The 16,220-nt window shown below is 51.5% G+C and overlaps 1 protein-coding gene across 6 annotated transcripts in view; it reads right to left on the bottom strand.

The window, feature by feature from the left end:
* Positions 1-131: 131 nt before the first annotated feature.
* Positions 132-16,220, bottom strand: part of PHC2 (polyhomeotic homolog 2) — a 116,630-nt gene continuing 100,541 nt past the window's right edge. For 5 of the 6 annotated variants that reach the window (XM_058718163.1, XM_058718165.1, XM_058718167.1 and 2 more), the window contains 6 exons: positions 12,900-13,102; positions 11,056-11,185; positions 10,096-10,210; positions 6,005-6,146; positions 4,601-4,877; positions 132-1,528 (listed from right to left, as the gene is read on the bottom strand). In XM_058718163.1, coding sequence (XP_058574146.1) covers positions 1,374-1,528; positions 4,601-4,877; positions 6,005-6,146; positions 10,096-10,210; positions 11,056-11,185; positions 12,900-13,102 — 1,022 coding nt within the window. In that variant the 3' untranslated portion in view covers positions 132-1,373. The other variant, XM_058718166.1, reaches the window with a different exon arrangement.

Here is a 16,220-nt window from a genome sequence, read left to right as displayed (position 1 = left end):
AGACCACGGACCGGGCCCCAGCAAAGCGCGGAGGGCGTGCTGTCCAGTTAAGGCCGTCCCTCCCCCAACCCAGGAAACCACCCCTCTCCTTGTGGACGAAAAGGAGCCAGTGGAGAAAGGCACAGAAGAAACAGATTTTACAGATTTATTTTTAAAAAATGAAAACAAAAGGTTAAAAAAGTCCTTCATTTCCAACCCTGCCTGGGGGTGTGTGTGGGGAATAGAACAAGCTGAGAAAGGTGCTCACCCTGTTCCCAGGGAGAGCCCCGCTCCTCCCCCAGGAGCCTCCGAGGACAGGGCAAGTCAGAGGCAGGCCCTCGCCCTTCCTGCCCTGCCTCCTCCGCAGGTAGCTCAAATTGCTAGCAAGTTCCAGAGGCAAACAAGTGTGGGAACTGGAGGCCCAAGGCTGCCTTCTTCGCGGCAACGCCACCCTGGCTCTTCTCTGCCCTCAGACGTTCTCTGGGCCCCCACTCAGGGGCTCCTGGGGCGGGCGGGCGGGCAGGCCAGGAGGCCCCGCCCGGCCTACAGCAGCTCCCTTAATGCTGTTCGTGGCACAGCAGGGCAGTCGGGGGGACTTCACAGTGTGGGAAGGGCTTCGGAGACAGCGTGCCCACTCTGGAAAGGAAAACCCTCTGCACAGAGGCTGCCCTCCTTTTCTATTCCCCATCCTGAGGCTGAGTGGAGTCCAGGACAAAGCACTAAGTGGCTGTTTGCTACAGAACACCTGGAGGTGCCAGAGGGTTGCTCTGGGCCCATCTGTCAGTCCAGGCTCCTACACAGTCATTCAGTCACACACACAGCGTTAAGGCGTCTGTGCCAGTGGGCGTGGCCGAACCGGGCCCAGCTTCTCTCGCTCCACCTGCAGAGGGTGAAGGGGGAGAGCCCCTGGCTGCTTCAGAAACGGGCTGAAGGGGGAGAAGCTGGCAACGGAAGAGTTAGCCAGGCCTGGAGAAAGAAGCGGGAGGAAGGCAGGCAAGGGCTCGCGAGGCCTCTATCCAGGCCTGACGGCTGCCCTTGGAAGTAACCCAACTCAGGTTGGGGAGCCCTGACCATATGCCCCCTGGAAAATGGGGGACAGAAAGAGAGGAAGAGAGCGGGGCTAGAGTATTGGGACTTTGGAGGAAGCCAGTGCTATCAATATTTACAAGCATAAAGCCCCATCTTCTGCGCCACCTACCTCTCTGCCCCTCCCACAGAAAGAAAGGCCCCTGAGAGCCATTGAGGGGGTGCCAAGCCCTCCTCACCAGCCACGCCCCACAGGGAGAGCCCTTCCCTCCAACTGGCCCCGTTTCTGGGCCCCTCAGGAACGTCCGCCTGGCTCTGCTCAGTCGGGAGGAGGAGCCCGGGCCAGACCCATGGCTCTCCGGCCGGCCCTACGAGTCCTTGAGCATGCTGATGCGTGCGTAGATCTTCAGGGCTGGCCCCAGCTTGATGTTCATGGCGCTCATCAGATGGTCCTCCTTGAGCAGCAGCAGGGCTTGCCCGTCGATCTCCTGGGCGCGGAACTCCTCTGCTATCTCCTGGCAGCCTGAGGGGACACCACCAAGGACCGCATCACCCTGAGCTCCCGCGTTCACGCTTGGCGGTCACTGCGCGGGAGACGTGCGATCTCGTCTAACCCTCCCGGCCGCCCCGCACCTCGAGGAAGGCCATCCTGCCGTCAGAGGCCAAGCGACTCCCCCAGTGGTCCCACCTCCTCATTCACGCGTGTGTCCTCACTGGACCCTCCCCTCAATGGACTGGGCGGACCCAGCAGAGCAACACGGTGCTGCAGGAGTGACTGCGTGTGATTTCCAGGCCTAGGTCACCAAGGGTACAGCAGCTGCCACCTTGCTTTATTTTGGAGGAAGCTGGCGACCGTATCGTGAGGACCCTGGAGCAGCACTCCGAAGAGGCCCAGGTGGACAGGAACTGAGGCCGCCTGAGTGGGGCACCTTGGAACCGGTCCTTCGGCTCCAAACCAGACAACTGCACTCTGGCTGCCATCCTGATGGAGGCCTCGTAAGAGCCCAGGCCAGTGCCGCGCAGCTAAGCCGCATCCCCGACCCACAGAACCCGGGGTAGCAGCCACTACGCTCTGGGGTAACGAATGAAGTTTGGTTCCCGGAAGAGGGGTGCTTCCATGGCCAGGAGGCGGCAGCTGGAAGGACCGTGAGGAGTCAGTGAGGCGTCTCAGACACTCAGAGAGGCTCGAGGCTCGGCGGGAGTCTGATGGCCTGTGAGGAAACTGGGTGAGGCTTCGAGGAAAGTGAGGAAACTGTTCCTGGAAATCGGAAAAAACGGAGCAAATGTGGCCGCCCGGCCGCCGGGGGTCACGCGGTGAGTTTAACGTGCCTCACGAACTGAGCAATCTGAGGACGCTTCCAGCAGAATGCCAGAGGCTTCGCCTGGTGTCTGATGCTGTGCACAGGAAACTGAGGAGAGGCGAGGAAAAGGCAGAACTGTTCCACATCAAGGAGCTAGGACTGGCTGGTTTGAAAATCGCTAGCCTCTGTGACAGCAAATGAGGCTGAAACTACAAAGTAGTCTCTAGGCAGAGGTCAAAGCTAGGACGTGGGACATGGGCTAGAGACGGAACCGAGGGTGTGATCAATCTTTCGCTAAGACCTTGGAAGCATGAAGGTGCTGCCTCAGAGGGCTCTCTAAGGATGTCATGGGCGTGCCTCACGGATCCTCGCCATTCAACAGCAGAACTTCTGAGAAGTTAGGGGCACTGTCCCCCAGCTTCAGAAGAAGCCGACAGAGAGGAAGGCTTACCTTGGAGCATTTTTGGGTATGGGTTTTGTCTAATGGAGTGAACCCCAACAACTCGCATAGGAAGCCCACAAAGATTTTAAGAGAATCGTACTCGCATAGACACTGCTCTAACCGAAAGGGTCAGAAGTCATAGAAAATGAGGAGCAGTACAAACAGGCTGAGAAAACGCCCCTGGAAAGCCCAGGCTGCCTTTCATGAGAAAGAAAGGATGACTCAGAGGGTGGAACCAAGAAAGGGAAAGAAAGTCACCCCTAGGCTCTGAGTCCTAATTCGGGAATGCCAACATGTGTCCGTGCTAGGTTTCGGAACTAGTGCCATGGCTCCTGTATCCCCCGTTTTCCCCTTGTTGAACAAGCATGCCCACTGTGGTGACCCTGTGCCTGTCCCGCCAGATCTGGGGTTTGTGCAAGGAGATGGGTCATGTGTCTCTAGCTCTCGGGTGTTCAGATCGAGAGGAACCGGCCGCAGGAGCTCCTCCACGCCTGGACCTGAGTTCACTGGTTGAGATCCTGGGCTTCGAGCCCCTGCTGTCATGGAATGAGGCCTATGGGGTCAGGGTGGGGGTGGGGGTGGTCTACTTGAGGGAGGGACATGAATCACTGGGGCCAGTGACTGGGGAACTATGGTAATCGGCCCTCAGACAGCTCCAAATCAACCTGGCTTCCCTTTCATGCCCCCGCAGGCACGACCTGTGTGACAGTGTGAAAGTGACACCACGTGGTTTTACGACCGGTGTGACAGTGTGAAAGTGACACCACATGGTTTCAGAATCTAGATCAAAAGGGGCACCAAGGCTTCCACCTGATGTCCCGGACCACCAGCTGTGGGGCAAGTGCTTGCCACATCCTGGGAACACCCAAGCGTGAGTGGCCCATACTGAGAGGAACTGACACCCGCTGTGAGCAGCCATACCCTCCTCGAGAATCAGGGCAGTGCGGCACCTCAGAACAGGGTTCCGCAGCCCCAGGGAAGCCACATCTTCATCGCAACCTTGTGAGATGCCCTGGGGCAGAACTGCCCAGCCGAGCCACTCCCAGATTCCTTCCCGACAGTGACCGTGTGGGGATATATTCTGGGGGCGCAGCAACGGATGACTAACACACTGAGCTAAGGGGCAGAGCCGGGATGCGAGCCCAGTCCTGACACACAAGGCTGTGCTCTCAACCGCTATCTCCACTCCAGGCTTGGAGTCCCAGGCCTGTGGCAGCCCCTCTGTACCTGGCGTGGCCAGCGGCTGGGTGAGACTGGGCAGAAACAACAGTAGAGAGGTTGTGTGATCCCACGGAGAGCATCTGTGAATAACGTGAGGTTTGCCTTCCAGGGTTTATTTCTAAACTGTAGCCCTCAAAACCACATGCACTCCCCGCCAGGGTTGTGTGCAGTCCTGGGTACGCGGCAGACTTGCACATCTGTGCGCCTCTGCTCACACGACCCCCCTGGTGCCATCTCTCTAGCTGGCCGAGGCCTGCGCACCCGCAGTTTCCAGCTCACACAGTCCTCTGCTGGCTTTCTCCTTGACAGGTTGCCTACATTCCACTTGGCTCCTCTCACACTCTGTCCCAGGAGAGACACGGGGTCGACTCACCGTCCCCTCTGCATTTCACACAGCCGGCTCACCATGGCAGCAAATACACCTCATTACAGGCACAGGATTTAACTTACAGTTATGTTCTGAACTAGAAAGTACACTCTTCCAGGCGGGAACCTCACTGACTCATCTCTGCACTCCCGTTCGTGAGCCTGAGTCATCAACTGAGTCATTTCCTGGTCGGGGGAGGGGAGGTATCTCCCTCTCTCCCGGCGATGCTATCCCGGGCAGGTGTGGGACTGTCAGGGGTCTTACCTGGCAGGGAGCGGATGAACTCGTAGACATCTTCTACATTCCATTTGGTGGGCTCACTTGGTAGGAAGTGGTGCCCCATGCCCACCAGGTCCCGCATGTGCATGTCAGGGAGCTCCAGGTCCCGCTGGCCTTGTCGCCGGCGGGAGGTGGACGAACTGGCTGAGATGGGTGACAGGGGCTCCTCATAGCTTGAGTTATCCGAGCAACGGCTGGAGTCTTCCTGGCTGTGTGTCAGCTGCAACGCGGCCGTGACCGAGAGGGGCACGGTGCCTGTTGGCTGGGGGGCAGGGAGAACGGTTGGCTTCCTGATGGGAGAACCACCCACGTCTAGCAGAGTGACGGGCAAAGCAAGTGGTGTCCTCCTTCTACTTGGTCCATGACTATATACCTTTGAATTCCTAGATCAAAGCATCTTCCGGGCTGTCCCCTCTCTGGTCCTCCCAGTACTGGCACGTGCACCGCACTGCACGGCAAGGACCTGACTCTATATCTGTTGTTTCTTCTAGATGTGGGGTTTTAAACCAGGGCTCTATGGGTTTCAGGGGTGGTCTATGAAACAGCATGGAGAATTTCCTGGGCATATGCATGTTGGATGGCAGCTTTCCTCAGAGTCTTAAAGAGGTTTATGACAACAAGCAGCAAAAACACATCAGGTTCTGAAATGTCCCACTAGGCTGTGGGCTCCCGCAGGGTGACTTAGAGCCTTAGCGCCTCACAGCGCTACAGCGCCTCTCAGCATACGGCTGGGGCTACAAAATAGTTAACGAATGAATACCCATGGTCCTGGTAGAGGCTTCAAGAACTCAGTGCTCTGTGTTTGAGGAGGCAATGACGGGGCGCCTGGGTGGCTCGGTTGGTTAAACGGCCATCTTTGGCTCAGGTCATGGTCTCACAGTTCGTGAGTTCGAGCCCCGTGTCAGGCTCTGTGCTGACAGCTCAGAGCCTGGAGCCTGCTTCGGATTCTGTGTCTCCCTCTCTCTCTGTCCCTCCCCCGCTCATGCTCTTTCTCTCTTACTCAAAAATAAACATTAAGAAAAAAACCAAAAAGAACCAATGAGATGTGGGGGAAAGGGTATAGGCTGCCTCCCCACCCCGCCCTCCATGTGAGACATGAGATAACCGGGACGGTTTGTCTCTTCACAGGGCCAGGCAGAGGAGACCCCACTTCCATGCTCCCAGAAGGATGGAAGCAAACTGGAAGGGGAGAGGTGAGGAAGGGGCAAGGGAAACCACCCCTAAGCATCCACGGGTCCAAATGCAAGGGCCCCTTATGGGACCTGAGAAGGTTGTGAGAAATGAGGACATAACAGAGTATACTTAGTCAGCAGGGGGAAAGGCATGCGGGTGTCCCGGGCCTGTTAAGGAGGGAAGTTGGCGGGGACTTGTGTCAAGCCGGCATCTCACCTGCTTCTTGGTATCCTTGGTAAGTGGTGGCAGACTGGCTTTGCTGGCCCGGCGGCGGTTGTGGGTCGTGGCTCCTGCCTTCTGAAGCTTGCTCCGGTCCGAGTGGAAAAGCCCCACTCGTTTGGTACACCCCACGTTGTACCTGCCGGAGTCAGGGAAGGACGGAAGTCAGAGCACAGTCATGGGGAGTACGGGCCTCGGGCAGCATGACAGCAGCCGGGCTCTCCAGCAACATCTGAGTCTGTCTATTTGCGCCGATCCTGGGTCTACCACTGACTGCTAGCTGTGTGACTCTGGGTAAGCCACTGGATCTCTGAGCCTCAGTTTCCTCATCTGGAGCTGGGGATGAGATGGCTCACTTCCTGAACTCGGTCCAACAGTGACATGAGCTAACATGTGGCAAGTGCTCAACATGACAACTCAGGTCATGTGAAGAACTCGTGGCCGACATAGTCTACACTGAACGTCACTGGTGCCAGAAGACAGCTGCCTGCAGTCCTGCTGGGAGGTACAGGCGCACCTCACAGACACTGCGGGGTCGGTTCCAGAGAGGACTCGCAATAAAGAGAGTCAGATGACTTCTGTTTGTTCCCTGATGCATATAAAAGTAAGGTTTACGTTACACTGGAGTTTATTAAGCATGCAATAGCATTATGTCTAAAAAAACCAAAGTACGTGCCTTAATTTAAAAACACCTTATTGCTAGGGCGCCTGGGTGGCTCAGTTGGTTAAGCGTCCAACTTCGGTTCAGGTCATGACCTCACAGTTTGTGAGTTCAAGCCCCGCGTCGGGCTCTGTGCTGACAGGTCAGAGCCCGGAGCCTGCTTTAATTCTGTGTCTCCCTCTCTCTCTGCCCCTTCCCTGCTTGTGCTCTGTCTCTCTCTCTCTCTCTCTCTCTCTCTCTCAAAAATAAACGTTAAAAAAATTTTATAAAATAAAAAAATACCTTATTGCTAAAAATTGCTAACCATCATCTGAGCTTTCAGTGAGTCATAAATAACCTTTTTGCTGATGGAGGGTTTCACCTCGATGCCAACAGCTGCTCGCTGATCAGGGTGGTGGGTGCTGAAGGCTGGGGCAAGTTCCTAAAATAAGACAACGATGAAGTCTGCCATGGTGATGGACTCTCCCTTTCATGGACGATTTCTTTGTCACGTGCAATGCTGTTTGATAGCATTTTCCCCACAGAACTGCTTTCAAAATTGGGAATCCTCTCAAACCCTGCCACTAATTTATCAACTCAGTTTATGTAATCCTTTTTTTGTCATTTCAACAATCTTCACAAGCATCTTCACCAGGAGATTCCACCCACCACTTTCTTACTTTCTTTGCTCCTCTATAAGAAGCCACTCCTCATCCATTCAAGTTGCATCGCGAGATGGTAGCAACCCCGCCCCATCTTCAGGCTCCACTCCTCATTCTGGTTCTCTTGCTATTTCCACCACATCTGCAAGGACTTCCTCCACTGAAGTCTTGAACCCCTCATGGTCATCCATGAGGGTGGGAATCAACTTCTTCCAAACTCCATTAATGTTGCTATTTTGAGCACATCCCATGCATCCTGAATATTCTTAAAGGCATCTAGAATGACAAATCCTTTCCAGAAAATTTTTAATGGACTCTTCCAAGATCCACCATCCCGATCTATGGCAGCTAGAGTCTTACAAAATGCACTTTTAAAAAAGACCTGAAAGTCAAAATGACCCCTTGATCCATGGGCTACAGAATGGATGATATATTTGTTAGCAGGCATGGAAACAACATGAAATCTCATTGCCATCTCCATCAGAGCTTGTGGGTGACCAGGTGCACTCTCAGTGAGTGGTGACATTCTGTATTTTTTTTTTAATGTTTGGGGGGGGGAGGGGCGAGAGAGAGGGAGACACAGAATCCAAAGCAGGCTCTAGGCTCTGAGCTGTCAGCACAGAGCCCGACGTGGGGCTTGAACTCACAGACTATGAGATCATGACTTGAGCTGAAGCCAGACACTTAACTGACTGAGCCACCCAGGCTCCTTGAGCAGTGATATTCTGAAAGAAATCTTTTTTCCTGAGCAGTAAGTCTCAACAGTGGACTTAAAATATTTACTAAACCATGCCATAAACAGATGTGCCATAAACAGGCTTTGTTGTTCCACTGACAGAGCACAGGCAGAGTAGATGTAGCATAATTCTTAAGGGATGTTCAGAATGGTCCATGGGCATAGACTTCAACTTCCAACAACTCACCAGCTGCATTAGCCCCTAACACGACAGTCAGCCTGTCCTCTGAAGCTATGACGCCAAGCACAGACTTCTCCCTAGCTACGCAAGTCCTAGACGGTGTCTTTTTCCAATAACAGGCTGTTTTGTCTGCATTGAAAATCTGTTGTTTAGCACGGCCACCTTCCTGAATTACTGTAGCCGGATCTTCTGGGTAACTGGCTGCAGCTTCTACATCAGCACCTGCTGCCTCACTATGCATTTTTATGAAACGAGATGGCTTCTTCCCTTAAATCTCATGAACCAACCTCAGCCAGCTTCAGATTTTTCTTCTGCAGCTTCCTCTCCTCTCTCAGCTTCACAGAATTGAAGAGAGTCAGGGCCTTGGCTCTGGATTAGACTGTGGCTTAAGGGAATGTTGGGGCTGGTTTGATCTTCTATGTAGACCACTCAAAGTTTATCCATATCCGCAATAAGGCTGTTTTGCTTTCTTATCATTTGCATGTTCACTGGAGTAGCACTTTTAATTTCCTTCAAGAACTTTTCCTTTGCATTCACAACTTGGCTAACTGTTTGGAACCAGAGGCCTATCTTCTGGCCATCTTGGCTTTCCACATGCCTTCCTCACTAAGCTTAATCATTTCTAGCTTTTGATTTGAAGTGAGAGACCTGTGCCTCTTCCTTTCACTTGATCACTTAGAGGCCACAGTAGGGTTATTAATGGGCCTAATCTCAACATTGTTGTGTCTCAAGGAATAGGGAGGCCTGAGGAGAGGGAGACACAGGGGAACGGTCGGTTGGTGGAGCACTCAGAACACACATGACGTTTACTAAGTTCACCATCTTATGTGGCAGTAGTTCACAGAACCCAGAACAATCATAGGAACATCAAAGATCACTGATCGCTGCGATGTGATAATAATGAAAAGGGAAATACTGCAAGAATTACCCAAATGTGACACAGAGACAAGAAGTGAGCGAATGCTGTTGGAAAAACGGTGCCGATGGACTTGCCTGACACAGAGTTGCCGCACACCTTCAATGCGTAAAAAGTGCAGTATCTGGGAAGCATGATAAAATGAGATATGCCTGTAGCTTGGCAGAGCTTCACAGAGGTACCCTGATTACCTCCAGCACAGGGCTGAGGACAGCCTTATTCCAGCCGGTATGCGGAGCCCCTCTCTGCCTAGGGATTGAGAGAGTTCTATTCCTTTGAGGGTCCAGGTCTCTGGGATCGGTGCCTCTTCTACCGTGGTATGAAGACCACATAGGGCTCTGGAGTCAGATGGGTCTAACTCCCCAACTATGCCGCTCGGCACAACTACTTATCCTCTATGCCTCAGTTTCCTAGCGCGTGTGAAGGGCACAGCAGTTATGCCTGCCTCACAGTTATTTTGAAGACCAGATGACCCAGGGCGTATCAACTGCCTAGAGCAGCGCCTAGCACGTGGCAGGCACGCAGTAAACGACGCTGTGTCTGACTAGGATCATCGGTCTACGCTGGGTGAAGCGCACAAAGAGAACATCTACAATGAGCACAGCAGCTTGGCACGAAGCCTCTGTTGGAGGGCTTGCCTGATGGGGACAGTAGCTGCCAAGGGCAGGGAAACAGGACGGGTTCAACGGGGCCCAGGAGGGACAGCCAAGCTGAAGCACTGCCTCCTCTCCTCGGACTTGGGGCTGCTCACTCGAGCTCTGGGTTCCAGGACCTGGCGGATTAGCCACATGGTGCCACTTCCAGGCAGGTGGAGGAAGACGGAATGCAGATAAGCTACACCTAGGGTCTCCCAGGATGGACGATCGATCGCTGAAGGGAGGTAGGACACGACACGAGGTGAGATCCTGAGGAGGCGGAAGGGCTGGCACAGCGACGGGGCTGAGGCCACTCACCTCTTTGCACAGGCCATGGAACAGAAGCGCTTGGAACGCTTGAACTTGTAGGCAAAGTCCACCCGGCCACAGAGTTCACACTTGAGTTTGAGGGGAGTACCCTCCTCTTTGGATTCTGGAAAGTATGGAAACTAGAGTTAAGTGTAAAGACGAGCAACCCCCACAGGACCCCACGAAGCCTCCCTTCTCTGCTCTGCCTCTTCCTCACGTCCCCACAGCTGTGGCATGCAGTGGTGGTCTGGCTTGGAAAATGCCCATCTGCTTTCGCCGCTGGTTTGGGAAGAGACGTTTCTTCCACCCTGGCCAGTAGCAGTGGTGTTTGGTGACGGACCCCCGGACACCTAACAGGTTTTCTGTCCGAGTGCTACGAGCCTGAGGCAAACACAGGTGGTGAAGAATCAGTACCCCTCTGGAAGAGAGGAGGCTCGTGGGGAATACTCTGGATGCTGTCACAACTGATCTGGAATTATCCTACCCTACCGTGACCTGTCTGGTCGGCTGTTGCCCTGGATCACAGAACCCAGGAGTTCTGTATCCTACGCAGCCCCCACTCGGTCAGTGGCTCCTGCTGCAAGTGCAGTCGTCGCCTGGCCACTGTGGCGCCCGAGGGCCGGCTCCCGAGGCAGCGAGGGAGGGGCACTCCTGCCTGCCCACTCCCACCTCCTGCCAGCGACTCCCACAGGAAAAGCAACTCTTGGAATCCTGTGCATGGCCAGAGCGGGGCTGGGGGAGAGGCGGGGGACAAACAGTTCCCCGAGGGCAGGGACTTTCCCTCTTTCGTTTTCTAGGGGGCAGGGCCTGGGGGAAATGGTTGGTAGATCGATATGTTAACCCACTCTCTGGCCAGGGTTCCTCCACGGATACGGCTAGAGGAAGTGTGCGAGGCCTGCCTTTGTGGCCCTGTCTACTTCCCGGTCAGCTCAGCCAAATTGGAAGGCATTTGGGGTGTGAGAGGCCTACCTTGCAGATAGGGCTCCTCCATCTCAGAGTCAGTGGTGGTGGTGTGATCCTGCTGTGGAAGTTTCTCAGGCAAGAACCCCTGTGCATACTTCTTCTTGAGATTCCCCACCAGCAGGGACGAGCGTCCCACCTAGAGGACAAGGTGACATGGAGGCCATGAGGGTTAGGTGGGAGACACTGCCTTGTTATCCAGCCTCATCAAAATTACAAATATAAAGCATCTAGGTGCAGATGCCAGCCTCCACATCATCATCCAAGTGTGCCTTGCTCAAGGCCCTATTCTGCTGAGCAGCTCAGGAGGCAAGATGCCAACTGTCCCCCAAGTACAGGGATGGCTTCAATCCAGGACCAAAAGACGGCTTAGGAGGTTAGGAAAATACCTACTCTTCCAAGTGAGTGAGGGGCAGAGATGGAGGCAGAAATCACCACCAGCGAAGCTGCCAGGACCCAGGGTTCACATGTCACCGGGCAGGAATACAGCCGAGGCCGTGTGTGTGAGTATATATATGACACCAGAGGGACTCGGCAACCATTTTTTCATTTCCTACTTTTCCCCACCTTACAGCTGCTCTACCCAAGCCAGAGACACAGGCAGCCATGGAGGAGAGCAGGAGGAAATGGACTCTGGGCCACAGAGCAAATGGCCTGTGTGGCTGCCAGGATCTAGACGGGCTTATTCACTCTTGGTCCTTCCTTCGTTGCCTCTGTGCAGGCAACCTGGTGGCTAGATCTCTGGGGCGATGCTGTGGGGGAGCCATTCAATCTGCATCCGCCCTGTCAGATCGGTTGGTTTCTGGTGTTTCTCTAGGAGACCAAGGCCAAGACCTAGTCTAATGAGGGAGGGGACGTGACAGGGCTGGAGCTACTTATAGCTAAGGTGCTCCAGGTAGATTTCTTTGCCACAGGCCTTGAACAACCTTCAGAGGGAAAGAGGACAAGAACCTATTTGTCTTCTGGCATTTTAGAAGGGCAGTTCAGCCAGCTCAGTCAATCAAGCTTAGAGTCTTCTGCTGACTGTTCCAACCACTCGGGGACCCGAAGAATGAGCAGAAGGCAGATGGCATATGGTATTCTCTAACAGCCAGATAATCTCATCACAGGAGAGGCCGGTGTGCACCTGGCTCTAGGCTCCTCCCACCTGTATAAGAGCATCACCTGTCTTCACCAATTCACACCGCACAGAATCAGCTGTGGGTGTTTTGTTCTAACAAGCCATTTTCTTGATTCTTTTATATTTCTCTTTGGTCTTATGCTCTCATCGGAGACATCGGATTGTGGCCTTTCTAAAGTACCCCTCACTCTCATTCATTCTCTTTTCAAGGCTCTGTCACCAGAAAAGAAGCTTCAGGCTACAACCCTGTTCTCTTCTCTTCATCTCAGACACATCCTGAAAATTTTGTTCTACGGTTTCCTTTTGTTCTCTAATTAGCTAAAGTTTTGCCATTCAGAGGTTCTGGCATTCAAAACTGAACGAGGTCTCATTTCCCCAAACCCATCATCTTTCCCCCAACACCCCAATGTGAATTCCCTTCTAACTAAGGGGGTCACACATCACCAGGCAGGAACATGGCTGAGTCTGTGTGTGGATAACTTCTAACCAAGGGACCTTGCCAATTATTCCTAATCACGGATCCCTTCTGGACCTTAGGAAGACACTTAATCCTAGAAAGAAAATGGCTCTGACATTCTTTTGCGGGGGGGAAATTAGCAAGGAAAAAGCAAACTGTTTACATTTTTGGACATTTTACACGGAAATGTAAAAATATTCTAATACACATCCAAAATATACTTCAAAAAAAAAAAAAACAAAAAAAAAAAAAGAGGGGAAAAGAAGTAGTCCGTACCGGGAAAGGCTCCGCCCCCTCCTGGATCACAAACCCTTCGATAACATGCGTCAGGATTTGGGGTTTCACAATGGCCTGTGGTGGTTTATTCTCACCATTCTGGGGGGCAGTGCCGGTGATGCTGGAGGCAGAATTTCCGTTCCCTGAGGTCATGCCGGGGCTGCTGAGGTCGGTCAGTGCATGAACAATGCCCTGCCCTGTCTCTGTACAAGGGGAGAGTAGGAAAACACAAGCAGGGGAGGTCAGAACTGGGTCCAGACCAGCAGAAGGAAGGGCAGGGACTCAGCATGTGCCTGGCTTTTTCCATGGAGCCAAACGACAAGGCGAAGCAAGCAGTCCCCTCTGTCAATGACCCACTTAAAACTGGCAGGTTTGATGGACACACCACCAAGTGGGACTATAATCGGTCCTGCAACCAGGCAGCTAATCAGCTAGCAGTATTTTTTAATTTCCCAACTGTGCTAAGAATAGTTAACCAAGTCAAACAGATAATAATTCTCTTTTGGGAGTTAAGACCTCAGTCAATATTGATCTGGACAAACAAGGCAATCTTCAGTTCAAGGCAGAGAATGTATTTAAGGTGATAACTACAACCAGGATGAAAAGCTGCACTAGGTACAGGGCTTGGGGTGTGATGGGGTCTGGGGGAGAGAGGTTAAACCTTCTATAAAGTTTTCCAAGGAAAAGGATTAGATTTTAAGCAGCCTGTGAAAGGTCAAAGTACAAACCCCAGAGATGAACACAAAGGGAACACGAGGGTTGAGCCCCAAGTGAACACGGTGCTATCCATAAGAGGCTGGTTATTGGGGGTCACGCATTAAGACACACCTGCATTCAATTTCTCCCCCAAGGTGGGGCGCTCTATGCTGCTTCTGTTGGCCCTGTGCTCTTGATCAAGCCCCTTTCCCTGTTCTCAGCTCCACATCCAGTCCAGTCCTTAGCCAACCAGAGTCCTCCCCTCCTGAGGTCTCTTCCCCTGCGGGCCTGCTGGCCTTCCTCTGAAGGACCTGACAGCGTGCTGTAAAAAGCGTGTCAAGGTGCCTACACAGAACACACCACAGGGGACCCTCCTCTTCTCCACTTTGTCGGCCCCTCTCCTGAGCTGCTCCATGATTTAGAGGTACAGACCCTCATTACCTCACTTTTGCAGCCCCCTCCCCGCCCCCTTCCCAGGCCCATTCCACACCAACTGTGTGAGCTGAAGTTGCCTGTAACCTGGAACTTCCTAAAAAAGAAAAAAAGAGAAAGAAAAAGCCATTTCTTTATTACAACGAGCCTATTGATATTAAGTGTAACCCTGCCTGTGTGTGTTACATTCTTGAAAAACGATTTCAGTACATTAGTTTAGTAATTTTTGCATAAAACTTTGTATGTCGATGCTCTTATTTCATGTTAAACACTGAAAATCTCACCATGGAACAGGAATTCAGAGTCTGATACGTAGCATAAGAAATAAAAATAAACACATTTTAGAAAAGGTTTATAGCTGGTTCATTTTATTACTAGCAGTCCTAATGCTCAATAAACCAGGATAAATCTTTTTTGATAGAAAAGAATCGACTATGACACATGCCTTCACTAATCAGACCTCAGTAATTCAACTATAATAAATTTCAGAGCTGAGCACGAGCCATCCAAGAGATATGAATGATGAGATTTTTTAAAATTAATTTTTGTTTGAGACACATTCACACCAGCAAGTTGGAAAAATTCCTTTAAGTGTTTATAGTCGTTTGAAAAAAAAGTTTTTGACAGCTTTGACTTTACTGTAGAGATGAAAATTTTCCCCTTTGGAATTCGCCTCTCTAAACTATGAAGGTGTTTGGGAACTACATCAAAAAATCTTTTCTTAACCGTCCATGGATAACTAGGAGGACCAGGTCAATCAAATCAAATCAAATCAATCGAATTAAATTTCTCTGCTTTTAAATGTTAAATATTTAAGCCTGCGTTTACAGAATTACATTTTCTCTTTTATTTAATATTTTAAATAGGCAAGAAGACATGTATTTTACTTAAACTGATGAATAAATGCTGTTAAAATATAGAGCTGACTATAGAAGTTAACATTTTATTTTTAGATGGTGGCAATTTACATCTAATTAGAGCCTAGTAAAATATTTCCTGACTTCTCTAATGAACTACAGATTACAGAATCACAAGATTAGAAAGTCTGGTTCATTCCCTTACCAATGCTTGAAACTTCTCTGTAATACTCCCACCACCCAGTGGTTTTGGGGCATCTGTCTGAACAGCTCTGGATGGCAAAGGAACGGACTACCTCTGGAGTGGTTTGTTCCCAGTGCGGGCAGTTCGGTTAAAAAGTTCTTCCTTCCTGTGAGCCAAAAATCTATCTCCTGTTAATTTCTGCCCACCTTTCTGCTCCTTAAGACCATACAGAAGAAGGCCAATTGCATTTGTATAATGGGCAAAAACACAGGCTTAGACCTGGCTTAGAGACTGGTCTTTATCACTCAAACGAATTAGGGGCAAGTCGTGGTCTCTCTGAGACTAGCTCTCTCACTAGCTGTAAACTAAGGACAGTAACACCACCTACCCTACAGTGTCGGGTGGCTATGAGGACCGCAGGAGATAATCCCCCGACAGAGCAGCACACTAGAAGTGCTCACGAAATGCTCTTGGTGTCAGAAAGCGTATCACTCACGACCACACTCTATCTTCTCTCCTTCAGGCCAAACGCCCTCTGCTTCTTCTATTCCTTCCACGAAAGGCTGCAAGTTCATCATCATCCTAGGTGTTCTCTTTAAAGTCAGGGACCCAGTCAACACCAACAGAAAACTCAAGCGCACTGATCTAGGAGATGGAGTTGGTTAAGATTTTTGTTTTGTTTCTTTGAAACATGGTCACATTCCTGACTGAGAGCACAGGAGGAGGGAGCCACAGGACTCCCTTGTTTTGGTTTATAATTCCTCTGTGGAAGTACTCCTTTCTCCTTGAATTCTGGGGTCACTCCCACCTCTGGCTCTTTAGATATTCATCACCAAACTGCTTCTGATACCTTGTCTCCTTTTATGGGATCTCTCCATCCTTGCCTGATTCTTCTCCCTCCCCCACCACTACTCCCTCCCCTCTTGTGTCTCGGAGCAGTGTCTATTAATGTGCACTGGAGCACTGCAAGACAGGGCGGTGCAGGCAGAACTCCTGAGGTCAGATTCTTCCCTCACGCCAAATACAGTAGTGAACAGATACATTTCAGTAGCTCCGAGTCTACAGAGCCGATGCTTAACTCTGGGAAGCAAAGACTTCTTGGAATCTCAGTTTTAAAAGAAGGATCTTATTAAGCAGGAGAATAAACAAATA

The sequence above is a fragment of the Neofelis nebulosa genome, chromosome 2 (assembly GCF_028018385.1).
Source record: "Neofelis nebulosa isolate mNeoNeb1 chromosome 2, mNeoNeb1.pri, whole genome shotgun sequence".
NCBI lineage: Eukaryota > Metazoa > Chordata > Mammalia > Carnivora > Felidae > Neofelis > Neofelis nebulosa.
The sequence above is the reverse complement of the archived record's forward strand: the minus strand, read 5'-3'. Positions and strand labels throughout refer to the sequence as shown.